Source organism: Camelina sativa, chromosome 17 (genome assembly GCF_030686135.1).
Source record: "Camelina sativa cultivar CO46 ecotype springtype chromosome 17, ASM3068613v1".
Classification (NCBI taxonomy): domain Eukaryota; kingdom Viridiplantae; phylum Streptophyta; class Magnoliopsida; order Brassicales; family Brassicaceae; genus Camelina; species Camelina sativa.
The window spans coordinates 8,735,937-8,762,222 of record NC_141896.1 but is presented as its reverse complement, the minus strand read 5'-3'; the positions used below and the strand labels follow the sequence as shown (position 1 = coordinate 8,762,222).

The 26,286-nt window shown below is 34.9% G+C and overlaps 5 protein-coding genes, 1 non-coding gene and 2 pseudogenes across 8 annotated transcripts; 4 read left to right on the top strand and 4 right to left on the bottom strand.

Moving 5' to 3' along the window:
• Positions 1–48: 48 nt before the first annotated feature.
• LOC104756388 (mitochondrial import inner membrane translocase subunit TIM17-1 pseudogene) lies at positions 49–910 on the bottom strand (annotated as a pseudogene).
• Positions 911–1,326: 416 nt separating this feature from the next.
• LOC104756387 (plastocyanin major isoform, chloroplastic) lies at positions 1,327–2,010 on the top strand. Its single transcript, XM_010478965.3, has one exon. The coding sequence runs from the start codon at positions 1,382–1,384 to the stop codon at positions 1,883–1,885; it is 504 nt and encodes a 167-aa protein (XP_010477267.1). The 5' UTR covers positions 1,327–1,381; the 3' UTR covers positions 1,886–2,010.
• Positions 2,011–4,501: 2,491 nt separating this feature from the next.
• Positions 4,502–6,022, top strand: LOC104756386 (24-methylenesterol C-methyltransferase 2). The gene has a single exon (XM_010478963.3). The coding sequence runs from the start codon at positions 4,751–4,753 to the stop codon at positions 5,849–5,851; it is 1,101 nt and encodes a 366-aa protein (XP_010477265.1). The 5' UTR covers positions 4,502–4,750; the 3' UTR covers positions 5,852–6,022.
• Positions 6,023–7,528: 1,506 nt separating this feature from the next.
• On the top strand, positions 7,529–8,811 carry LOC104756384 (RNA polymerase II C-terminal domain phosphatase-like 5 pseudogene; annotated as a pseudogene). The gene has a single exon (XR_015586222.1). The product of XR_015586222.1 is annotated as an RNA polymerase II C-terminal domain phosphatase-like 5 pseudogene (transcript).
• Positions 8,812–13,271: 4,460 nt separating this feature from the next.
• On the bottom strand, positions 13,272–14,473 carry LOC104756385 (uncharacterized protein At1g76070). The gene has a single exon (XR_015586223.1). It is a non-coding gene; the product is annotated as an uncharacterized protein At1g76070 (transcript).
• Positions 14,474–15,376: 903 nt separating this feature from the next.
• Positions 15,377–17,383, bottom strand: LOC104756382 (uncharacterized). The gene has a single exon (XM_010478960.3). It carries the CDS (start codon positions 17,334–17,336, stop codon positions 15,585–15,587), a length of 1,752 nt encoding a protein of 583 aa, XP_010477262.1. The 5' UTR covers positions 17,337–17,383; the 3' UTR covers positions 15,377–15,584.
• A 2,362-nt stretch (positions 17,384–19,745) lies between these two features.
• On the top strand, positions 19,746–22,309 carry LOC104756381 (putative prolyl 4-hydroxylase 3). 2 transcript variants are annotated; one of them, XM_010478958.3, is made up of 8 exons: positions 19,746–20,163; positions 20,266–20,350; positions 20,554–20,651; positions 20,766–20,863; positions 21,028–21,157; positions 21,249–21,436; positions 21,548–21,636; positions 21,976–22,309. In XM_010478958.3, the coding sequence occupies exons 1-7, from the start codon at positions 19,961–19,963 to the stop codon at positions 21,619–21,621; spliced, it is 876 nt and encodes a 291-aa protein (XP_010477260.1). In that variant the 5' UTR covers positions 19,746–19,960; the 3' UTR covers positions 21,622–21,636; positions 21,976–22,309. The 2 variants fall into 2 exon arrangements, with proteins under 2 accessions (XP_010477260.1, XP_010477261.1); XM_010478959.3 differs by having other exon boundaries at positions 19,786–20,163; positions 21,981–22,309.
• A 99-nt stretch (positions 22,310–22,408) lies between these two features.
• On the bottom strand, positions 22,409–26,251 carry LOC104756380 (V-type proton ATPase subunit B3). The gene is made up of 15 exons (XM_010478957.3): positions 26,058–26,251; positions 25,854–25,947; positions 25,451–25,506; positions 25,254–25,352; positions 25,073–25,132; positions 24,828–24,939; positions 24,529–24,740; positions 24,120–24,248; positions 23,887–24,024; positions 23,654–23,804; positions 23,482–23,564; positions 23,304–23,351; positions 23,159–23,212; positions 22,977–23,060; positions 22,409–22,877 (listed from the first exon to the last, which is right to left on the bottom strand). Exons 2-15 carry the CDS (start codon positions 25,903–25,905, stop codon positions 22,692–22,694), a joined length of 1,464 nt encoding a protein of 487 aa, XP_010477259.1. The 5' UTR covers positions 25,906–25,947; positions 26,058–26,251; the 3' UTR covers positions 22,409–22,691.
• Positions 26,252–26,286: the final 35 nt, after the last annotated feature.

The window sequence follows — 26,286 nt, the reverse complement described above, 5'->3', positions numbered from 1 at the left end:
ACTATGATATTATTTAGATAATAAGTAAGCTTTGTTGATACTCTAATAGATCGAATTAGGTTCTAACTTTCAAAAGATTAAAAATGAAAACTATCAAGCGTTTTGCAGAATATATATATATATATATGATTATAGAACTTAAGCTCTCTCTTAAATTCAAATACATTAAAATAAAATCTAGACCTCAATGGCATCACTTAAAATCGTAAGTTGGCACAGGAGGTGCATCAAAGCTTTCCAAAATGTGAGTTTTGCTCCCTGAATCATCCTCTGTTTCCTTCTTCTTAAACCAAGAACCAAACCAAGATCCCAAACCTGCCTCCGAACCAGAAGAAGAAGAAGAAGGAGTCGTATCCGGCACAGGCTGACCAAAAACCTGACCCATAGTAGCCGCACCACCATACGGCATAGAAGCTGCAGCATCCTGCATCTGCATGAACTGCTCGTTCGGCGTAAGACTCGCAAATTTGTTCATCATGATATTAGCTCCTTCTATGAGAGCCAAAAGCACACCCCCGAGTACAGCCGACCGACCGGACGCACGGAGGCCTTGACGCAAAGAGAGAAATCCTCCGGTGGCGGCGCCGGAAATAATCGAGTTCCATGGATCTTCCTTCTGTCTCGCGTACACCAAGGCGCAATCGAAGGCTGAGTAAAGACCACCCCACACGGCGAAGCTTCCCCCGTATTTAGGGCCATTCATTCGAAGAGATTGAACTCCGCCGGAGAGACGAGCTCCGGCGGGAGAGTTGTAGATTCCTCTCATGAAAAAAACCGCTGATCCACCAACAGCACCCATGCCGAACGCACCTCCGATGTCATCTAGGATCCGATCGGGACATGGTTCTCTCGTACTGTCTGGAGTTGCCATCGATTTCGTTCTTGTTCTACAAGTAAAAAACTTCTAGGGTTTAAGAAAAGAAACCTAGAGAGTTTATGAATTTTAAAGAACGAGGAAAAAGAAAGTAGTACAAAAATGGAAAAATATAACTGACCGTGATTGCTTTTCGTGTTCATCACGTTTTTGACGATAGTCAAAGCCCATCAAGGCCCATTTGTAAATACGCGCATCATTATGAAGATAAAAAAAAATAAAAATGCCACGTCATTTGAGAACCTTATCTTATTTTTGACACAAAAACGCGTACGTGGACAAATACTCGCCACGTCACGACACAAGTATCTAAAATCAACCAATCACAACGCGTCAGTACAGATAACTCGTGTCTGTGGAGTTTGGTCTGAGAGCCATCCATTGTCCTATCTCACTTCTCTCTCTCACCACATAAAACTCACAATTCTCTCAATCGAACTCAAAGAATAAGCAAACAGAAAAAAAAAAAACCTTATCTCATCAAACTAAAGAATCTCTTTCTTCATTATGGCCTCAGTAACCTCAGCCACCGTTGCGATCCCATCTTTCACCGGCCTTAAAGCCTCAACCATCAAACCTTCCGCCTCCGTCAGAATCAACACCGCTGTTGCTGCGTCACCGAAGCTTACTGTGAAGTCATCTCTAAAGGACTTCGGAGTCGCGGCCGTAGCGGCTGCAGCTTCAATTGCTTTGGCTGGAAACGCCATGGCGATAGAGGTTCTCTTGGGAGGAGGAGATGGGTCGTTAGCTTTTATTCCCAACGACTTCTCTATCTCCAAAGGTGAGAAGATCGTGTTCAAGAACAATGCTGGGTTCCCGCACAACGTTGTGTTCGATGAAGACGAGATCCCAAGTGGCGTCGACGTGGCCAAGATCTCGATGAGTGAGGAAGCTCTACTTAATGCTCCCGGAGAGACCTACGAGGTTTCTTTGACCGAGCCTGGTACTTACAGTTTCTACTGTGCCCCACACCAGGGTGCTGGTATGGTCGGTAAAGTCACCGTTAACTAAAAAAATTTGTGTGTGAGTAAGTGAGGGAGTCTCGGATTCAAGTAGAGGCTTTGCTTTCACATTCTTACATAATGTGTTTTGTAATTCTAAAGAGTGTTGAATCGAATGGACCGTGGTTGTTGTTATATTACTGGTTCCATAAATTGCTTTTGGTTGGTTTATAATAAATTATATGTAGTTGATGTCTCGTTCTCTAAAGGTTTTTAAGAATATGATTAGGATTGAAAAATGTAGTATAAGCGCTTTTTATAGAGTGTTTAGTAGTCTAATTTGGAGCAAAAGTTAGAGGGAAGGTTATTTGTGTATAGATTGATCACAATATACTTTAAAGTGATGTTTGCGAACTTATTGATGATATTATCTGACTGAGAGAAAGTATCTGACTGAAACGGGTAGATTAGTGGTGGTGTAACATTATCAAACTTAATTTAAACTAAGGATACATTCATTGTAAAAAGGATATTTTTTTGGGTTGAATATATTTTTACATTCATTCAAAAAAAAAAATATATATATATATATATATTGATTATAATAGGTCTTGATCAAGATTTTAGTTCACATAACAGTGTAGAAATACATTTGTACCATGTATATGTTCACTAAACCATAATATATATGAATCTAACTGTAGCAACTAGCAAGTATGAAGTTATATGCATAAATACAGTTATCAGATGTATAAATTAAGGCCACAGTAGGTGAGAACACAGTTTACATAACAAGCATAAACCTTTAGAGCTTAAAAATGAGATTAAACCCTTCTACATCATCATACAAAGAACTAGCCAAAAACATGTTACAAAATGTAATAATGTGTATAAATCCATCATCTCAACTCTTCTCTTTCGTAATAAGGGGTTTTTAGCTGTCTCATTGATCCACTAGTTTTATGGTGTGACGAATGCCTTTCATCACGAAAAATGGACTTACCGACTTAGTGAAGTTAAGTTAATAATCGGAAAATTTTAATGGCCCATTTTAGCCCATTAAAGTGATTGGACTAGTAAGCCTACTCGTACATGCAATAGAGATATTCCAGGGAGGAAGGGGTATACAGAGATAACTAAAATATATTGGTCTAATGAATATTACAGTTTCTCTACATGAATTCGATTGAATCGGTTGTGCTTTGTGGCTTTTTTTTATAGTGCGAACAAAAGTATATCAATATATATTTTGTGTCTATTAGAGTGGGAAAATACAAAAAGGAGCAGTTCAGAAGACATCAGAGATCCAAAGGTTAAAAAAGAAAAAAGGAAGAAGGGGGAGAAAGAGCATCTTTTGAGATGATGTGGTCTGATAACACAAGCCAAACAAGAAAGCGACAAAAGATGGTAAAGGGCAGATCAACGGAGTCATATGAGTCGACTTTTGTAAACAATTCGAAAAGCCTTCTTTATGTATGTAAAAGAGCAGCTTCCACGTGATTTCACTTTCTCTGGTCGGTACTTCTCCCTCTCATAATGTCCATTCATCTTTGTTGTTTAGTCAGAAAAAAAAAAAAAAACTAGATCGGTTTTACTTTTCTACTTTCCAATTTTATTTTCTAGTTTCCAATTTTGCTGACTTTGCTTCTGTGAGTTTTCATAAAGACATTTTTGGTGTTTAGGATACAAATCACAAATAAAGTTGATTGATTAAGAAAAATCGTTACAAAGAGAGTCAATTAGCCAAATAGGCTTCAATACAGAATCAGCATAATATGATAAGAGATAGCAAATGAAGTGATAGTGTGTGTAGAGGTCGATGTTGCAGCTGTGGTTAGAGAGGAACTAAGGTGATGCATTGGCTAATATGCCTGTTTGGCTATTTCCAGAGGAGTTGGCAGGATCCATGATACCTAATGGATTGCCAAATTGCAAGTGATAAGTTTGAATCTGGACAAGGTTTAGTAGGAATGGTTCAATTCTGTTTTATATATATAAAGAAAATAAATAAGATGAATGTATGAGAGCATACATGAAAAGCACAAAGACACTTTGCATAATCTAATTTGGTTATCCAATTATTGTAATTATTATATGAGAGAAGCAGAGGCTGTACTCTTCTTCCACCACACGTGATCCCCTCGAAGACGGCCATACTTCAAATTTGGCGTTACGCACCCCCCTCAGTCCCTCACACCAGGGACCTCACTTTTCTCTATCCATTTATTTTATTAATACTAGTATTTACTAGTACTATTTTTCGAAATATTCCATTAGTTACACTATTAATTTTCTTTTTGGTAATCTAACAATACTAATTGAGAACTCATTCCTTGGAGACTTTTCAAATAAAATTGTCTTTTAATGCAAAAATTGTTTCCAAGCGTTACAATTCCTTGGATTTTTTTTTAGTCAAAGAGCAGCAAATCAGGTTCTCTTCTCATAAATATTTGGAATGCGAAATTAGCGTAAACCACATTTTATTCCACACCAAAAAAAAAAAGTAAAGACCTTCTCTTCTAAAATTTACTTTTCACATTTATTATCCAACTGGCAAGGTAAAAAAATAAATATTCCTAATAAAATGGAATCTAAAAAAAAAAACAATTGTATTCTTCTTGTTTTGCATTTTTAATTTTAAGTTTTGTATGTTAAATTTGAACAACTTTTACGGAAGAGAGAAACAAAAATCAAAATTTCAAAATTGTTCTTAATTTAGCTTGTAATTTCCATCTTTATTTTAGATTTTTTTTTTCTCTTTTTGGTTTAAAGATTCTCTCAGTATATATATCTCGACAATAAATAAAAATAATAATTAAAAAAAATAGACTCCAAATTTTTTTGTCATAAAATCCAACAAGAAGTAAAAAAAAAAAAAAGAGGCGTAAAACTCTCTCTCTCTCTCTTTCTTCTTCTCCCTCACTCTTAACGAAAAATGGAGACGCTAACACTCTTCGTCACCGGCGCTCTAGTCGCCGTCGGTATCTACTGGTTCCTCTGTGTCCTCGGTCCAGCAGAGCGTAAAGGCAAACGAGCAGTAGATCTCTCCGGCGGCTCAATCTCCGCCGAGAAAGTCCAAGACAACTACAAACAATACTGGTCTTTCTTTCGCCGTCCCAAAGAAATCGAAACCGCCGAGAAAGTTCCAGACTTCGTCGACACGTTTTACAACCTCGTCACCGACATCTACGAGTGGGGATGGGGACAGTCCTTCCACTTCTCCCCTTCCATCCCCGGCAAATCTCACAGAGACGCCACGCGCCTCCACGAAGAGATGGCCGTAGATCTGATCCAAGTCAAACCCGGTCAAAAGATCCTGGACGTCGGATGCGGCGTCGGCGGTCCGATGCGAGCGATTGCATCTCACTCGCGGGCCAACGTGGTTGGGATCACGATAAACGAGTACCAGGTGAACAGGGCTCGTCTCCACAACAAGAAAGCTGGGCTCGACGCGCTTTGCGAGGTCGTGTGCGGCAACTTCCTCCAGATGCCGTTCGATGACAACACTTTCGACGGCGCGTACTCGATCGAAGCCACGTGTCACGCGCCTAACCTCGAGGAAGTGTATGCCGAGATCTACAGGGTGTTGAAGCCCGGATCTATGTACGTGTCGTACGAGTGGGTCACGACGGAGAAGTTTAAGGCGGAGGATGATGAGCACGTGGAGGTGATCCAAGGGATTGAGAGAGGTGACGCGTTGCCTGGGCTTAGGGCTTACGTGGACATAGCTGAGACGGCTGAAAAGGTTGGGTTTGAGATAGTGAAGGAGAAGGATCTGGCGGCTCCACCGGCTCAGCCGTGGTGGACTAGGCTTAAGATGGGTAGGCTTGCTTACTGGAGGAACCACATTGTGGTTCAGATATTGTCAGCTGTTGGAGTTGCGCCTAAAGGAACTGTTGATGTTCATGAGATGTTGTTTAAGACTGCTGATTTTTTGACCAGAGGAGGCGAAACCGGAATATTCTCTCCGATGCATATGATTCTCTGCAGAAAACCGGAATCTTCATCGCCGTCGCCACCGGAGGAGAGTTCTTGAAAATTGTTACAAAAAAAAAGGTAGAAAAAGATCTCCGCCGTATGGGGAGAATTGTCTCATTTTGTTTTTTTTTTTTTTTCTTTTTAATTTTTATTTTTAAGTTAATTCAACTTGGTTAATGTACTCTTTTATTTTTGTGTTTAATTTTAAATTTGGTTTGTGTTTTAAGAATTCTTAGTCTTTTTTTTTTTTTTGCTTATAAGAACAATCTTAGGTTTACTATTGATTTCTCCGCCGGAAGCGTAAGTAGAGCCGGCAAGACATAGGGTGATTAGTTGTAGTATTTTTGAAGTGTGTTTAAGATAGATTATTTTAAGTGTTAGGTTAGTAAAATGAAAATGTACTTAGGTGTCGACAGCCTGGGTGAGTACTACTGACTGATGTGAGTGACTGTCTGAAATGAATATTGTGTTCTGGTTTAGAAAAATAATACTAGTAAATTCTAGTATTTGATTAAAATTAATTCGAAGAAAATCAGTGTCGCGACAAGAATTTTAAAGAAGCTTTTTAGGTTTTTGTCGCACGGAGATAGATAGTGGTGACTGGTGAGAGAGAGTGGGAACGCGTGCGTCGTTGCATTTTGAATTATTTGGTTACGGTATTAGTATATTATAGATTTTCGATAATTCGATATCATAAAAAGTTTTCGTGATCATATGTTTTGGTTTAGTTTGTTCTATAATTCACGTGATTCTTTCCCAATTACGATTAGGATCTGATAAAAAAAATGTAACAACACATATTTCTCCTTTGTATCTCCCAATTTTGGCGAACTCGTTGTATAGATTTAGTGTCTGACTCTCTTAAATTGTGTGGGTGTGATGATTCTGATTCCAGACCGTGATGATTCACACTGAAAATGACAGGAAGAGAAGTAGAGCTAAAATTTATATAATATCACTGTCTTATCTGATAGGTCTTTTGTGGCATGATCTGGATTTTTGACTATGATGTTTCAAACAGAAAACATAAATCCTTAATTTTGATTGTGATGCATAGAGAAAAATGATTTTATTATTTCAATGTTGATAGAAATACTACTGTATTGATTGCTGTTGGATGTAGGGTTGATAAAAGTGTTTATAACCTCAATTAATATGTATATACTGTGTGAAGCAAAAACTAAACAAACAGTTGATCATATATTGTGTTTCTCTCCCAAAAAGAAAAAAGAAACGAGAAAAACCTCTAATTCAAATAAATCGATTATTAGCTTCTAAGAGCATATAAAACTACAAATTAGTGGAAAAAGCCAAAACCTAATTTTTTTGCTAAATTGCATTTTAATATTTTAAGATATGTTATCAAAGCATTCTCTTCAAAAATATCCCAAATATTTTTTTGATAGGATCAACAATTCCTAAAAAGATTAGGGTTTTTTCATCAAACAATCGTTACCTATTGGCTGTCGCCGCCCATATCAAACAACCTCAGATAATCTTCTAGAATGTAATTGATATATTTTCTTATTTATTTGCTTTTTGTGCAACAGAAATTAATATATTTCTAGTAGAATTTATCCAATATATTTCCATTATTAGAATAGAATCACGGAAATTATACCCAATAATTGGATTCATAAAAGGTTAAGAAACATGATGAAGAAACAATGGAAACATTATGAAAAATAATGGAAACATGATGAAAAAAATGGAAAAAATAACTAAAAGATAAAAAGATTTAAGATCCCACATCGCTTGCCAATGAGATTGGGAAGCAAAATATTATTTATAAATACTGTCCCTACGCTTGGACGGGGGGGTTTATTACACAGTTACTTTTCCTATCTTTACAACTAATGAAAGTTTGATTTGCCGATTAGAAAAAAAAAAAATCTCAGAATTAACGATGCCTGTGATTGAAAACGCGTTTCTAGGACTAGAATCTAAAAGGGTAACAACATCAAATTGTGATCACTTCTTCGTCCGTTACGGAATCTGCTGTAACTGCAGATCGACGGTAGATAGAGATTACGGCCGAGCATTCGATTATCTCGTCCATGGTTTACAGTTAAGCCACAAGGCCGTGTCGGCTACAAAAACCCATACCACACAATTGGCTTGTGAGAACGAGAAGAAACTTCATCTAGTCCTTGATTTGGACCACACCCTTCTTCATTCCGTTACGGTTTCACGGCTTTCCAAAGCAGAGGAGTATCTCTTGGGGGAATCATACTCAAGGAACGATCTTTGGACACTCGGTACAGAGATGTTGATAAAGCTTCGACCTTTTGTGCACGAGTTTCTGAAAGAAGCCAACGAGTTGTTCTCCATGTATGTGTACACGATGGGAAATCGCGACTACGCTCAGGCTGTGCTGAAGTTGATTGATCCGAAGAAAGTGTATTTTGGGGACAGAGTCATTACCAGAGAGGAGAGTGGTTTTACTAAGACGCTTGATCTTGTGTTGGCTCATGAGCGTGGAGTTGTGATTGTGGATGACACTCGTCAAGTTTGGTCTGATGACCACAATAGGAATCTGTTGCAGATCACCAAGTACAATTTCTTTAGAGATTATGATCATGTCGGGCCGAAATCTTACGCAGAGGAGAAGAGAGACGAGAGTAGTAGCCACGGATCATTGGCTTATGTCTTGAAAATTCTCAAGGAAGTTCACCAAGGATTCTTTAGTGGGGGTGAATTACATTCAAAGGACGTGAGGCTGTTGCTACAGGAAAAAGCATATTTGAATCAATATTTGTTCTGAAATCTAAGGCTGTGATTGGAGTGGAGATCTATGTTTAGCGGAATTCACTTTTTTCTTTTAGAAAAACGCACCTAAAATAACATTCACTTTTGTATAATAAATTTGTAGTTTTGTAGAAAAAACAAAAAGTGACATGTGCGGTTTTAGAAGTACAAAAATGCTCTGGATTGCTTTTGTAGAATGAAACTGCTTATAAGCAGCCGTCCGATCAAATATGCACAAGATTATATATATATTTTTTTATAATTAAAATATATTATAGATGTGTTATTATTTTTTCCACAAATATATTTTTATCTAGCTTATATTTCTTCTCTCTCCTTTCAAACAATATTAAATAATCTGTATTTTTTATTAGTATTAGACTATTAGATAAACATTGAAAATATGTGATATTATGATGTACTAATTTTTGTTAAAAACATATTATAAAAAGAATAAATATTCACCTTCAATATACTTTACATTTTTTTGTCAACGAAATGGCTTTAATATCATTTTCCTAAACTTAAATATCCACCAATATAAACTGAGTTGTATAATATATATTTTTTGCACCAGACATAAATATTCACAAACCCAATACTATCTAAGGCTTATAATTGGTAAAAAGACAATTATTTAACTAATCATAACATTCTAATCACACAATCTTTTGGAAAATAATCTATAAGAGAATTTTATTACATATATTAAATTGGTTTTATATGAGAAATGACTTAATGTTAATTGGGATATCTAAAATTCATGAATATATGAAAATGTTTATTCATTAACATAAAACAAATAATAATTTACATTTATATTAATTATTTAATATTTGTCTTCTAACATACTTATCTATATTTGTAATCCGCACAGATTCTTGTCTTCAAACTATTCAAACATTTTATTATGTAGCGTTAATATTTTTTCACCAATCAAACTTTATTATGTACCATTTATTTTGTATTAACCGTACTTGTCCCGCAAATACATTTGTCCCGCACGTATCGCAGTTCAACCGTATCGCACTATCAAATCGTTTGTCCCGCACAACCAAATCCGTTGTTACTATTCAGACTCTAAGCCTATCAAAATTATAATTGTCTCTTACAAACATGAAAAGGTTAGGAGTTTTGATTAATGGAGTTAGAAATTAACAAAGGTGTGGAAGTGGAGCTCTCATCATCGGAGGAACATTGCTTGGTTCACGCTTGAAAGATGCCCAACAAAAGGTTCGACTTATAAGCCAGGGGATCCAGTATGTATGGAAATTTTGTAAAATGTGGAAGATGATAGATAGACAAGACAATAGGTTTATAGACATATTTCTCAAACATAAGTATAGTTAACTACATGTGTAATAGTGGTTGAGAAAATTTTAAAATTGTGGTGTTTTGGTGTTTTATCTTGCTGCTCAAAAGAAAATATTGGACCTATTAGGCTATTACAATTTTTTTTTTTGGGTTCAAAAGGCTCAAAAGGCTATTACATTGTATAACTTTTCTTGCTATTAATGATATTTGTGAAAAACATTCCAATAACTCTATATATATAAAGTTGCCTTTTCTTTCTTCTCCTTCCTCCACCTCATCACTTTTTATTTTCAATTTTAACAAATTAATCCATATCATCAAAGGAACAAAAAATCTAAAGTTATTGCATCAATTAATTCACTCAATTTTGTAATATTTTGTTATTAAGTAAAAAAGAATAATGTACAATAATTTAAATTAAAATATAAACCAAAAAAAAAAGACAACATACAACCAAAAAAAATATCAAAATAAAATATGAATAGAGATTACATAAATATAAAATTAGATATTTCTATCATAATATATAATAATTGTGTACATATTTGTAAAAGACTAGAATTAGGAGAAAAATAAAGTTATCATATATTTAATGGAACAACAATTACTTTCAAGAATTACAATTATTAAGATACAAAAATAAGAGTCTCTTAAAAAAACAAACAAAAATTTAAAGGTTTTTTAAAATTGAGAGGTTATTCAATTCTTGGTGTTAATTTATAAATTAATGTTATCGATTAAAATTCGGTGTATATTCTTCTTTTCAATTTTAATATAATATAATTAATAATATATATATATATATATGTATTTAATACTTGAGACTATGTTTGTTATTGTTAAATTATAAATTCATGTTACCGATTAAAACCAGACAGATTTGGTGCATAATTAAAATAGTGTGAGTGATCTATGTTATTTATCGTTTTCAAAATTGAAAATGGTAAAATTTTTTAAACAAAGGTATATCCAAATTTTTAAAAAAGAATTATTAATCAAGTGCTCAAGAATTAAGATAATATATATATATTTAAGAGAAATGTATAAGGTTACTTGAAATAAAACATATTAAAGAAAACTTATTATCAATATCACACACACAAAAAAATGTGAAAATACTTAGAAAAAATTAGAGAAAGCTATCTGTAAAAAAAAAAGTTTATAATAGTAGATTTTTTTTTTAAAACACTGTAAAAAATACTAAAATTTGATGTTTCTAACATCCCTTAAGGCAATCTATATATACATTTTTGGAGACATTTATAAAATAAATCCTCAAGTTGACACTTATTTACAGACATACCATTGACATTAAATAATTAATTTAATAAATAAATTAACTCTACTTATATATATATATATATTTAGAAACTAAGTGATTTAAAAGGTAATAAACATAATTGTAAATGTATATAGATTTTATAAGGAGGTGAGTAAAGAGGTATTGTTCTTTAAAAATTTGAAAAGCTGATTTGATAGAAAATGACTTTTAGCCTCACATATTATATTTTACTTTCACGGGTTTCGTATGATGAGTTTTTGCGGATTAAAAATATTTGAACATGTAAAACCAACACTAAAACTATTAGTTTATTTCATAAACTATAGATTTGTAGTCATAGTTTGGAAAATTAATTTATAAATTATTTAGTATATGAACTACAAAAATATTACACATACTACAACACATTCTTAATATTCCAAAAAAAAAATTGTATACACATAAAAATATACACTAACATACCATATAGGAATATATACCTCTGTTTAATTATAAAAAACAAAATTAAGTGTTTTAAAATTTTATATTCTATCTAATAACAAATTTAATGTAATTAGGTTATAAACTGTATAAAACGTAAGAAGAAGAAAAAACATTCTAAATAAAATTATAAATTAATTAGATAAAATTTAATTAATTGAGAATTTAAAAACTAAATAAATTAAAAATTATTATTTAAAATACAATTTTTTTATAATTTAGTCCCGCGGTATACCTAGGGTGAAAACCTAGTACTATGTATAATTTCTTTAGCCTACCCAAAAAACTAAACGAAGAGAAAAAAATGATATATAAAAAAAATGATATAAAAAACATGTTCTTTGTTATTTAAAAGGTTAAAAATGTATATATACTATTTTATTTATTTATATATTTGTTATAAGGTGTAGATGATATGTATTTTTAATTGTTTATGTATTTATATTATTTTGTGACTATGATAAAATCATCTATATATATATATATGTATATATATATATATTATTGATTGTTTGATACATTGAGTATAGTTTATATTAAATTCTATATAAATATAAATTGTAGGTGTAATTGTTTATATATGGCAGAAATTAGTTATTTTTTGTTTTTTGAAATGTTGTATATATATTAAGAAAAAAATAAGCAAAACATATATAAAATATGAACAAAACATAAGTAAAATATATTCACTTATGTGTTTTTATAACATATAAAATAGACTCTCATATATCATACCATCTATTTTTTATTGTCACATTAACATTTTGTTAATTCATTTTAAAAAATATTCTCGTATAAAATTTTTCGAGAATAAACTAACTACAGGACATTACCTTTGATTACCCTGTCAATATTCTCGAGAATATCCTGTTGTTAGTTTCAACAAGACATTTGTAAATTGATTACTCTGTCAAAGGTTGCGGGATCGAGTGATAAAGTGTGAACACCAAACTCAACGGTCTGTCTTGATTTCCGGCTTATGTTGCTTGGGTTTCATGATATTGATTTTCCCTGTCATCTCGACGCTGTTTCATATGTTCTGCAAAGCAAACCAACAAAACCCCGTTATCAAATTAAGAGTTAGCCAAGCTACAATTCTTGATAAAAGAAAATGTTAGTATTTTGTAATATTTAACTGAGAAGCTCAAGTATGAATATATCTAAATACTTATTTTTTTTTTAAATGAATGTAAAATTTTATTCAACCAAAAAACTCTTTGTTATAAAATATGCATCCTTAAATCAAGTTTTCATCTCCTCTTTAAATAATAAATTTTAATTTATTTAATTTTCAAATTCCCAATTAATTTAATTTTATCTAATTAATTTAGATTTTTTTAAGAATTTTTTCTTCTTCTTACTTTTTATACAATTTATAACTTAATTACCTTAAATTTGTTATTAGATAAAATATAAAATTTTAAAATACTTAGTTTTGTACGTTTCATATAAGAATGTTAAAGAGGAGATGAAGGATAATGATCAGTAATCACATCCCCTTTCTTCTTGGTTGTGTTGTTTGCTCTCTAACTTGTTGTGGCGTAACATAGGCGCCTCTGTTTGCTTCTAAACTCAGATATATGCATCTAGTTTTCCAATCTCACATCCGGCCAAAAAGAAAAATTGCGATTAATAATAAATCTAGAGAAACAAAAACAAAAATCGTGTTTGATCTATACACACGTTGTAATATTTTTTTTCTTTTTTTTTTCTGTCTATTCACAACATTCAGACTTGAGTATACGTCGTAACGAGTATCATCATCGTGGTAGACACGAAATTCCCAGACACATAGAAAACAAATATACACATAGAAAAAAGCAAACGAAGGAAATTCAAGAAAAATAGGTTTAGTTAACTTGAAGTGCTTTTGGTCGATCCATAGTTCTTCTCTTCCACAGATTAACTTCACTCTTGGGTTTCGGACACAGACTCAAACCCTCTAGCTCTGTCAGAGGCATACTCACAGAGCATGGAATCGTGAGATTCGATTGAGATTCTTGACGTTTCATCTCCGCCGTCCAATCAAATCCGCCAAGAGCTCCTCTACTGCTCGAGAATTTCTTCATTTTACCTAACGAAGGTGGCTCCACCACCGCAACGACCGGTTCCACTGCCGCAGCCGGATATTCACTCACCGTGGCGAAGGCGGTGGTGGGGGTGGAGTTGGAGTTAGATTTTCTCCACAAGAAACTTTTCGTAGAGAAGAGACGTTTTAGTTTCGAAAAGCTTCCTTTGTCTTCTTCTTTGATAGTAACACAAGAAGATAAAGACGACGCCGTTTTGAGATTCTTATTAGGTTCTTTGTTTTTCTTCTCCGATGAACATTTGGGCTTATTGAGTTTGACCTGGCCGATGCAGGAGACTTTAGGAGAAGTAGGTTCGGCAAAAACGGATTCGTTTTTGGTTCTTCTCCTAACTCTAGCCGCCGCGGGAACCAACGGACTGGAGAAGAAAATTCCTCTGTTCACCGTCGAAGTCATACGGTGCTGATGAAAATCTCTTCCGGGACTAAACGGTGCCGCACTGTGACCGATTGATAAAGCTCTTTGAAGCATCTTTGAGAACTTTGTGGACTTGTTGCTGTTGGAACCTTTTTCCATTTATTTGTAAAAATGCTAAACAGAGAATTCTCTTGGTTTTATATGTGTTGTTGTGTCTGAAATTTCTGAGAAAGTGAAGACAAAAGAAGAACTAGATTGAAATTGTCAACTGTGATGACGTCATGGAGGGGGGTTTTTGGGTCAAAGCTGAGCTAAACCGGAGGAGATTTGTGTCGTTATCATACAGTTTTGACTTAAACCGGAGAATGCATTTATGTCTTATAGACTTATTATACGGCCGACCTTTGTCCCGGTTTACAAAATTGAATGGTGAAGTGTGTGTGTACTTATGTTTGTTTGGTCTACAATAGTTTCCTTCGTGTTATACGCGGATTAGTTAGTACTATTGTTTATTTGACTTTCTAATCCCACATGTGTTGTGCTTGTGATATATATTAAGCCACCTGATTTTTATGCTTAATTATTTAGGGATTAGTTTAACATGATGACAATTATTAGTCCATGAACAGCTGGTAAACCGATATAATTAATTGGGGATTGAAAGCGATGTATAAAGTGAACACTTGTCCTTTTTTGGCTTTTGGTCAAATACATGACAAAGTGTGTAATCACAAAACATTTTTAAACATTTGTTAGTACCACCATTTTTGTTACAGTTGAGAACTAATTCCTCTCTTCATTCTTCATGTATATCCTAATTCCTTTTTGTTTAAAATCCAAACATTTTTTTTTTTTTTTTTTTGCATACTTTATTTTGTAAGAAAGATCCTAATAGATAGATAAATTATTAAGAGAAGATAAATTATGAGTGATATACATGATGCTTGTAGTACGGTTGAAAATGACAGTTTAATGAAACTCAGACCGACGGAATCTTTTAAGTATTAAATAACGTTTATCTTGTAAAAATATATGATAAATTAAAAGAACAGCAATTGACCAAGATCGATGCTATACCACTCAGAGCCAACGTCTCAACTAGATTATCTGGTCTCATTGTTGTTTAATTAATCTCTGTCTTGAACAGCTAGCTTTCTTGGTCTGTTGCGATATCATATCTTATACCACATGACATAACATGGCTTTTTCATGTGTTCTTACTAGTTGATCTATTATGTTTCATCACTTTGATCTGCAGAACCTAAACAGGCAAAACATTTAGTATTTGTCATCATACTCCCACAAAAAAGTTATATTTCTAGAGTAAAAGAAGAACATAGTATAAATCAAGAAAGAAAAAAAGAGAGTACATGGTACAATAATACTTCTAGACGCAAGTTTATTCAGTGTTGTGCTCAAAATGAAGTTACAATCTGATCGACAATAAAATAGCTTTAAAAACATCCTTAAAAAATGACTGTGAAAAAGAAAAAAAGCGTCTTCTTTGATGCTTGGGAAGGTTCCTACAATGGCCGAGCGACGAGTCCCTTCTGAATCATCTTCTCCACTAACTCTTCATGCTTCTTCAACTGCCCAGCTTTTCTTAACTGTGAAAGAACCATCTCATATAAAGACAAGCTCGGTGTCAAACACTTGACATCAACCATTTCTTTAAACAGCTTATAAGCATTATTCCAATGTCCCATCCCACAAAACATTGTAACCAAAAGCCTATAAGTATTCACATTCGGCTCAACTTCTTTATCATCCATCTCTTTCTTCATCTTCAAAACCATATCAGTAGACTTCGACCCGGCAAACATCCTCATCAGTATATTATAAGTCACCGTATTCGGCTCACATTTAGCTTCCATCATCTTCGAATACATCCTATGTGCACCATTCACATCTCTCTTCTTCTCGATGTACCTAAATATCGTATTGAAAGTCGAAGCATTCACATCGCACTTCTTCTTGATCATCGTGTTCAAAACCTTGACCGCGTTTTCAAGATTCTCGTCTCTGCAATGCGTCTCAATCAGAAAATTATAAGTAATAGTATCAGGCTCACATCCTAGCTTCTTCATCTGGTTATAAACCTGCAGAACCTTCTCTGTTCTCCCTGCTTTCACATGAACCCTCATCAAGTTATTGAAAGTAATAGCATTCGGAGCACAACCCGAATCCAACATATCCGCGAAAACATCATGAGCACGGCTGATCTGGCCGCATCTACACAAGGCATCGATCACAATACTGTAAGTATACACATTAGGTTCAATCCCAGCCAACTTCATCTCCTTGAACACTCTCTCTGCCTCAGAGATTTCACCAGCTCTACACCAACCACGAACCAAGTTTGTGTAAACTATAACATCAGGCTCAAACCTATCTTTCAAGCTATCGAAAAAACACTGAGCTTCACTAGCTCTCCTCTTCCTAGAAAGGTTACTAATAACAATCGAAAACGCGATTTTATCAGGAACGCAACCGTAATCTTCCATACGGTTAAAGCAATGCACAGCCTCTGAAGCTAATCCAGCTCTAACGTAACGTCTAATCAAAATCGTGAAGGTCTCAATCGAAATCTGAACGTTTCTTGATTTCATTAGATCAATCAAGTGCCAAGCTAAGTCGAATTGTCTAACCTTACCGGAAAGATCGATCATTTCGTTGTAAGGATGATGAGGCGACTCGTGGTCGTATTCGTCTCGTGAAGTTGCGTAATTGAAGAAAGCTAGAGACTGGTGAAAAGGGATTCCGTGGCGGACACCGCCGCACTTCTCTATGACGCATCGAACGACGGAAGGAGTGATTCGAGAAGCTTCGATTTGGGAGAAATCGAGGGAGAGTGATGGGAGGGTTAAGCTAGGGTTTAAGACGGCGTCGTCGTTGGAGTTTGTAGGGTTTTTGCGGTAGTGATCTTTGATGATTGAGTGTAACTTTTCTACTGTTTGTGTGTCTTCTGGAGTTAACGAAGGTGTGATAAGGATAGAGACGTCGGCGGCGGCGGCGGATTCGTCGGTTTCGTGGTCATGGAGTAGAGAAGTTGCGGAGGTGGAGAAGGGTTTTGGTAAAATGGGTTTGATGAAGGAAAGGGTTCGAGAAAGATGGAGTTTTGATCGTATTAACGCCATTAATGGGAGGTTTTGGTGGTCGAACGGAGCAGAGTGGCGATTGTGAAGAAGAAGGAAGTTCACTTCTTTATGGAATACACAAATTATTGAAAAAAGGTCAAATAAAATGCTGAAGCGGCGTCGTTTTAGAGCCTTCATTTGGATTTGCTTTGCTTCCAAATGGATTTGGAGCTACTACCCCATAGTTATGTGATCTATGATCAAATAAATCATATTGGTAAAATCTTAAGGACTTGTATCTCGTTGCTTGTCACTATCGAGATTCCAAATTCGTATATATAAACATAGCCATTTCATAGGAGCCTGCCAAATTTTTCAAATACCATTTAATTATAAAATTTCTATTAGACCTATGATTCAAATCATAGAGAAAAAGTATCTTCGTATTGTAATCATATCTCCGAACGAAGTTCAACTGATTATGTTAAACTTTTTATCTATGCCTGCCAAAGGTCCAAGAATTTCATGAAATTTACGAAGTTTATTTGCATATATAAGACTACCTAGTCATATATACGCATACATTAAAACACATTAGTCGATTACACGTACGTATTATATGATGTGTGACCAACTTTTTAGGAGCTAAGATCATGTGAGTCATTGAGATTGAGTAAAATATTGGATGATGCTAATTGTTTCTCTATAGTCATTTGATCTTGACCAAGACAATTTTCTGACCGGCAAATCGTAATTGTAAGGAGTCCAAAATATTCTCTTATTAAAAAAATAAACATATATGATAGTTTCAACCCTAGCTTAGGATAGCAAAACTAAAACTAAAAATATCAAAATGTCTTAATAGATATCCTAATGACAAATGGTTTAGGACTAATAAAAAAAAGAAAGACTCCTTCCAAAGCTTAATTCTTCTCTAATCTTACATCCTAATCCGATTAGCTTTGGTAATTACACATTACTTTACATTCAGAAGACCTAGCTAACAACACACGCTTGTGCTGTTTTCTCCATCCTATTCTTACTAGGACTAGTATTTAATTGAAGTCCTACACCGACCTTAATCTATAGTTGTGTAACCTTTCTTGGTTATTAGTAATCCAAACATAGGGGGGAACACAAAAACATAACTCAATCAGTAAAACCAAAAACTGGGTTCTTACCAAATATTGCCATCGGTGCGGACGCCCGAGAATGAGAAGAAGACAGAGGAGTATGTGTCGTTTAAGAATCTGATTCCGTCTCGTTATCCAGCTGGAACACAAACGCCTCCGTTCGAGCATAAGCCTAAGTCCTCTAAACGGTGCTACGTCAAAGTCAAAGAGCCTCTCTTTGATCTAGAGACTTCTTCCAAACGTCTGTATTGGCGTGAAGTGCCAGTTGATGACGACGAAGACCACGAGCACGCAGGCGATCATGGTCATGGATGTATGTTTGTCTTGAAAAAAAGCATTCAAAGAATGATCGATAAGTCGTTTGGTACTCTTTTTGGATTACCTAAGGTCGACGAGTTTCGTTGTTGTATAAATGCATGTGAATCATGATTGAAAGAGTGTTTTTTTTTTTTTTTTTTGTTGGGAAGATTGAGATGGGAACACAAACATGGGTTTCTTGTTGTGAACGAAATTGAATTTGCTGATCCAATATTATTGTATATATGGTATTTTTATGTGAGTTTGTTGTGATAATTAATATGGATATATATGTTGAGTATATCAAGCACGCACGGACGCACGTCTATGATTTTGTGTTACACCCATTCTTGATGATGAATGAAACAATTTATAGTTTTGTGATCCAGATTGCAGGTTTAGACTTTAGATAGGCCTGATATGAGTATGAGTGTAGTAAACTTATAACCCTTAACTTAAGCCTAGTAAGCCCAATCTGTTTCAGCAGCGTGGAAGTTGGAGAAATTTTTTGGGTAAAATGTAGTCTTAACGATGTTAGTATGTTACTAGCAAACGTGCCGTTGACAACATTGATTTTTCTCGTTATTTAATCCGCGTAATAATTTCGTTAATGTGGGTTTCTTCAGCACATCTTTATCATATTTTTTTTAATTACTTTTATAATTTTATTCAGTAAATCTGTGTTTTTTTTTTTTTTTGTTGGTAGTGAGTAAATATCTGTGTCTTTGTCATTACATTTAGTAAGATTTAACAACGAGAAAGGACATTATTTCTGTACCAACTTTTGTGAATACAGTACATTTTTATTAGGATTGGTTACTATATGTTTTTTTTTTGAATTCTTTTGAAAAATTTGGTTACTATATATATTTCCATGAAAATTAATAATAATTTTGAATTGACTAATTAAAAAAGGAAAAAAGAAATACCATAAATATTGTAGATTTTTGTAGTCAAAGATAAAGACTATATATGTAGTTTTGTATGGAAATGTAGTAATCAACAAAATAGCCCATTGGTTTGAATTCATCAGGTGTAATAAAACATTGTGCTGGGAAAGAAAAAAGAACCAAATCCCAATTTTAAATGACAAAATCACCCCTCTTTACCCAACATAAAATAGAGCCACATCATCACGTATCCAAGGGTAAATATGTCATTTCATAACGTTAGAACTGAGGAACGCAGAGAGAGAGAGAATCCTTTTTCTTCTTCTTATTACAAAAAGGAAGAAACGTTATTTACTTTCCCGAAATATAAATATTTGATTTGATCTCTCTTTCTTGTTTTCTGCATCTCAAAGAGAGGTTTTAGGATTCGCTGTTTGTTTCGATCTCTCTATTTCGTTTTACAAATTTAATAGATTTGTTGTTGGGGTGAAATCGATCTTGGATGGCGAAAGTGAGACAGTCGAGATTTCAAGCGAGGAAATGGTCGACATTGATGTTGGTTCTGTTTATGTTGTTTATGTTAACGATTGTTCTCTTAATGCTTTTGGCTTTTGGTGTTTTCTCTCTTCCTATCACAAACAACAACAACAACGACGATTCTTCTCCTATTGATCTCTCTTATTTCCGACGAGCTGCCACTGAGAGGTGTGAAAACAAGCCTACTCTATTATTGCATGAAACCCTGAAATTTCCCTATTCATTGATCTCTCCCTTATGATTAAAAAGTTGTTTCATTTTGGAATACAGAAGTGAGGGACTTGGGACGAGAGGAGACCAGTGGACTGAAGTGCTTTCTTGGGAGCCTCGAGCTTTCGTTTACCATAACTTCTTGGTTAGTGTTCTTGTATTAAATTGAATATTTGATTGCTGCAACTCATGGGTCTTGTTCATTGTTCAAGCTAATCTGTGTGTTGGGTTTTTCAGTTTGATGATGTTTTAGTCTGTTAATTAGAAATTGATGCATGTTGGAACCAAATTAAAAATCAAAACTTGAAGATTAATTTATTGATTGAATGATTGATTTGATTTGACCAGTCCAAGGAAGAATGTGAATATTTAATCAGTCTTGCCAAACCACATATGAAGAAGTCAACTGTTGTAGATAGCCAAACCGGCAAGAGCAAGGATAGCAGGTTCGGTGTCTGATGATTGTTTCATCATGTCTCAGATAAATCTTCTCTATAAAACAATTTATCAAGCAAAGCATTATGGATTGTTTTTGATGATTTTTTGTGTTAAACCTTCAGGGTGCGTACAAGCTCAGGGACTTTCCTTAGGAGAGGAAGGGACAAAATCATTAAAACCATTGAGAAAAGAATAGCTGATTACACCTTTATTCCAGCAGGTATGAGATCAATGATCAATTGCAGTTTTTTTGGACTGTTCGTTATCTCTGGAATTTTGTTCATGTATAGATTGATGCGTTTCATCTGTTATATTTGTGATGAAGTGTCAAAATGAGATCATTTATGAATGTGTGCATCTTTTTCTTGTATGATGAATGTGCAGATCATGGTGAAGGACTTCAAGTTCTTCACTACGAAGCAGGGCAAAAGTATGAACCACACTATGATTATTTTGTTGATACGTTCAACACTAAAAATGGAGGTCAACGTATGGCTACAATGCTTATGTATCTGTAAGATTTTCTCAACTCTTCGCTTTTGTTTTTAAGGTTGTTAGGTTCTTTGTATTTACCAATCTTGTCTTCCAAACCCATTATTCTACAGGTCGGATGTTGAAGAAGGCGGTGAAACAGTTTTTCCTTCTGCCAATATGAATTTTAGTTCTGTACCATGGTATAATGAGCTCTCTGAGTGTGGGAAAAAGGGACTTTCTGTAAAGCCGAGAATGGGCGATGCATTGCTTTTCTGGAGCATGAGGCCTGATGCTACATTGGATCCTACAAGTTTGCATGGTAAACTACCTTCGGTTTTTTGAATATCATTCCGAACACTTTTCAGATCTTGTTTTTTTTTTCCTATACCATTGAGCGTGTGGTTGCTAATATATGTTTTGATAATTCCAGGTGGATGTCCTGTGATTAGAGGGAACAAGTGGTCATCTACCAAATGGATGCACGTCGGCGAGTACAAAGTCTAGCGTGTTTGACTGCTGGTAACTATCCATTCTTCCCAAATCCCAAGTTTTGAACATTAGAGTTGTGAAGGGATTTGTCAACCGTGAACTAGAACTTATCATCAGTGATCATATGTTGTAAACTTGAACTAATCTCTCTAATTCAATATAGTTTCCTCTCCTACAACATAATGTACTAGACATAGAGACACGCACTCACATATACTGCGGGTTATATAAGCTTATTATCAATGTGCATATAAGATGAAAGTACCATGTGTTGGCTCTTGGTTAGAGAAGCTTGTTATCGATGTGCATATAAGATAACAGTAATGCGTGTTGGCTGTTGGTTCTTACATTATCCTTTTTATTGGGCAGGACAGTATACCGTTTCCTTTCATGGTGGATGGAATGCAATGTTGGAACAAAAGATTACAGAGAGTTGATGTTTTGTTTTTTCCCTGCGGCTCAGTGCATTCCTTGTTTTGATGGGATTCAAGGTTTATATTATATCATTAGAGGATACCAAAATATAGAGAACTTGTTAGACTAAATTAGGATGGTTTAGAGTGACTTGCTCATTGGTATACCATAAAGGTCCTGTATCTTTGATCTGAATTTGTGAATTACATAGTTTTGTCGTTTTATATTTGTGATTAGAACATTATATCAAAAGGATGTCATCTTATGAAACGAAACGATCATTTGCGTTGTGTCATCGTCTCATTTATGGTGCATCGCCAGATACCAATTGCTTGACCAAACATATAAGAAATATTCAACAAATTTCACAAACGATATATGTAGATGATAAAAGCGAAGAAAGAAATTTATTACACAATAACAAAATGACATGATTCACCAGTTTGGAAAACAGATGCAGCAGAAGGGCTTATAAATAGCTTTTTGTACGAAGTTTCCCTACACAAACCTTTTATTATACAAACGAGAAACAAATAGAAAAAAAATCGGAAATTCACAATTCTCTGAGTTTTTTTGGTGTTTCACGCAATCAATCCTGTTTTCTTCTCTAGATATGATTTTAAGTTCCAAACAAGATGAGGATGGAGTAATAGTGAGGTTGTTTAAAAGGCTTAGTTTGTGGAGTCACGGCTGTAGAATTGATCAAGTGTCTTAGCGGGAATACGGTGAAGAAGCTCACGTGGGAAGATACGGAGCAGTGTCCATGCCAAGTCAAGCGACTGGAAGATGTTTCTTGTATCATATGCCCCTTGCATCACAAACTTCCTCTCAAATTTATCCAGAAACTCTAAATACAGCTACAAAACACACAACACAATCAATTGTTGTAATGTTAGTAACTGTTGTTGTGAGTATTTTGATAAGAACATGAATATGATGAAGTCAGAGTATGGTACCAGATCCTCAGGAGAAAGAGCTTCTTCTCCAACAACAGCTTTCATGGCTTGAACATCTTTCCCGATTGCATAATTTGCATACAGCTGAAAGTAAAGAGAATGTTGTCAACTGAAAAGTCGATACTACTATATTAACATGTGAGCTACTCTCGGCAAGTAAGGTTTCTATATAGGTAGGGAACCTGGTTGGACACATCAGAATGGTCTTTGCGAGTCATTCCTTCACCAATAGCACTCTGTAGAGGAACAATTATTAAGTTAATAAGTGATGATAGTATGTTTCAGTCCATGTGAATCCATAAGGGTATAGTCGAATTGCATCGCTACCTTCATTAATCGAGAAAGTGATGGAAGCACGTTAATGGGTGGATATATCTGTTTTAGGGAAGAATCAAGACAGAATCAGAGATTATCGTAAATGGATGATAAACCTTTTTTTGCTTAGGTAGATGTATTAAAAATAATACTAAGGAGAGATCTGCAAAAAGAGTCAAGCTTATGGCACCTGTCTGTTGTGAAGTTGCCTATCAATATATATCTGACCCTCAGTAATGTAACCAGTAAGATCCGGAGTAGGGTGAGTGATATCTGAGGTTTAATAACAAGAGATCTTATGAGCATTACTCAATCAAAAAGCAAATATTGTGAAGAGAACCCAAGAACAACATGATTTTTACCGTCATTAGGCATAGTCAGGATAGGGATTTGGGTAATGGAACCCTTTCTTCCTTCAATACGTCCTGCCCGCTCATAGATAGTTGCAAGATCTGTATACATATAACCCGGATATCCACGTCTTCCAGGAACTTCTTCTCGAGCAGCAGAAACCTAGAGTTGTCGTTTGTTAATTTCTTAAAAAAAAAATTCTGTATCACATAGGACAGAGACAGAGACCCGTGGAAGTCATTACCTCACGAAGAGCATCTGCATAAGAACTCATGTCTGTCAATATAACAAGCACATGCTTCCCACATTCATAAGCCAAATATTCAGCGGTTGTAAGGGCAATTCGAGGAGTGATAATTCTCTCGATGGTTGGGTCATTGGCCTGTTCGAGTAAAAATGCAGATATAAGCTCAATCAATCACAGATGTGCTAAAAGAAGTAGGATAAGAAGCATAGAAATCACTAGTAGTAAATTACCAGGTTCAGGAAAAGGGTAACTCTTTCCATCGATCCATTTTCTTCAAAATCACGCTTGAAGAACTGGGCTGTCTCCATGTTCACACCCATAGCTGCAAAAACAATTGCAAAATTGTCTTCTCCATGGTCCTGGAAAAACACAAGGGAACTAATGAGGGATTTTACAAGGCAGACGAAACAGCAGAGGAATTGCGAATCTGCCATTGATCTTCACAAAAGTTAAATATCAGAAAAGTAAATGACATCACAAAATAAAACCCTTTACATGTACCACGTATTCGTAGATATACTTCTATCCCTCTATATTACTTAGAAATTGAATGGGCATAACATAAACAGGCACTTAGAATTCAGCATGATACTTGGATAACAAAAGTCCTTGAGTGGTGGTAATGATGCAAATGATTACCTCCTGAATTAAGTTCTCAGTCTTTTCCAACCGCTTAACAAGACCAGCCTGACGACAAATTTGAGCAGCGATTTCATTATGTGGTAGACCAGCAGCAGAGAAAAGAGGAATCTTCTGTCCACGAGCAATGGAGTTCATGACATCAATGGTAGAAATCCCCGTTTGTATCATCTCTTCAGGGTAGGTTCTTTCACTGGGGTTGATTGAGCTTCCTATAAATAATATCAGCCACAACCATTAGAAACAGAAACAAAAATTTCTTTAGAGATCACACACACAATGAGGCAATCAACGCTCACCAGAAATATCAAGGTATGCCTCAGGCAAAATAGGAGGGCCATTATCAATTGGCTTTCCTGAGCCGTTAAATATGCGCCCAAGCATGTCCAATGATACAGGCGTTTTCAGTACCTGAAAACACACATCAATAGCAGAAAAAAGTTAAATAGGAACAAGCATCCTCTAGTTTTCAGAAAACTGCCACTAAATTCTTTAATCAATCTGCAAAAAGCGCTTAAAGAGAAAAAGGCTTTATAGTAAACACCTCTCCAGTGAATTGCACGGTGGTAAATTTGTTGTCAATTCCAGACGTTCCTTCAAAAACCTGTACATGTATAAAATCATTGAGGACAGTGACCTCTACAGCAAGCAAGTGTATAACGTACATTTTTACACCTGAGATTCAACAGTATTCACGTCAAAAAGTAACACAGAATATCACTAACCTGGACAACAGCTTTCTCCCCATCAACCTCCAAGACCTGACCACGTCTAGTGGATCCATCTCCTAAACGAATATTAACAATCTCCTGGTACTTTGGACCCTGATATAAAATAAAATTCAACAAATATCTACAGTCAGTGTCCCTTCAAAAACAAAAAAGCTTCAATTGGATGTGAAAGCTTCTCCTTGTTGTAATACCTTCACTTTGTCAAGGATGACCAAGGGTCCTGCAACCCCAGAGACAGTTCTGTACTCTACAATTTCAAAGATTCTCAAATCAGTCTCTTATAGCATTCAGCGAACAATCACACGACTGAACAATCAAAAGTAAAGCAAGACAAACACTAGTCACTTTACTAAACTGAAACCAAAAACCAACAAGCTAATCGACAACTTCCAATTCGAAAACTAGGCGAAATCAAAACTAGAAGTTAACAAATATCGATCGTATCGCTCAAATCTGAGATTCTTCTTATGAAATGAAAAATTCGATAACGAAAACGAAAACGAAAGCCAATAAATGAAGTAATCTCTCAAATCCGTTAGTCAACCAAACCAAACGTTGTATAGATGTGATCGAATAAAATGATCGGTGACTAACCCATTCCGATCTCGAGAGTGCCTTCCTCCATGTCGATACTAGTCTCTCCCATTGTCACAGATCGACGATATCAAATCAAGCCGCTCCACAATTCCTGGATTAAAAAAAAATGTCGCAACGCGGGAACAAATCAATAAACCTGAGAACAGTGAGTTTAAAAAAAAAAAAAAAAAGATCGATCTGATGAAGGAATCAACACCGTACCTGAGAACGAAATGGATTCAAATCGAGAGAAGAGAGAAATGTTGTGATTTGATTTTTTGATGATTGGTGGTGTTGTGTTGTGGCTCTGTGTGAATTAAAACGTGGTTGAGGGATATATCTGACATCTCATTATTTTTTTTGTCTTTTTCCTAATATTATTTATTTCCGTAGATATTTTTATCTGTGAGTTTCATAAAACTTTCTCAGATTAGATGCATTTCTTATAAAA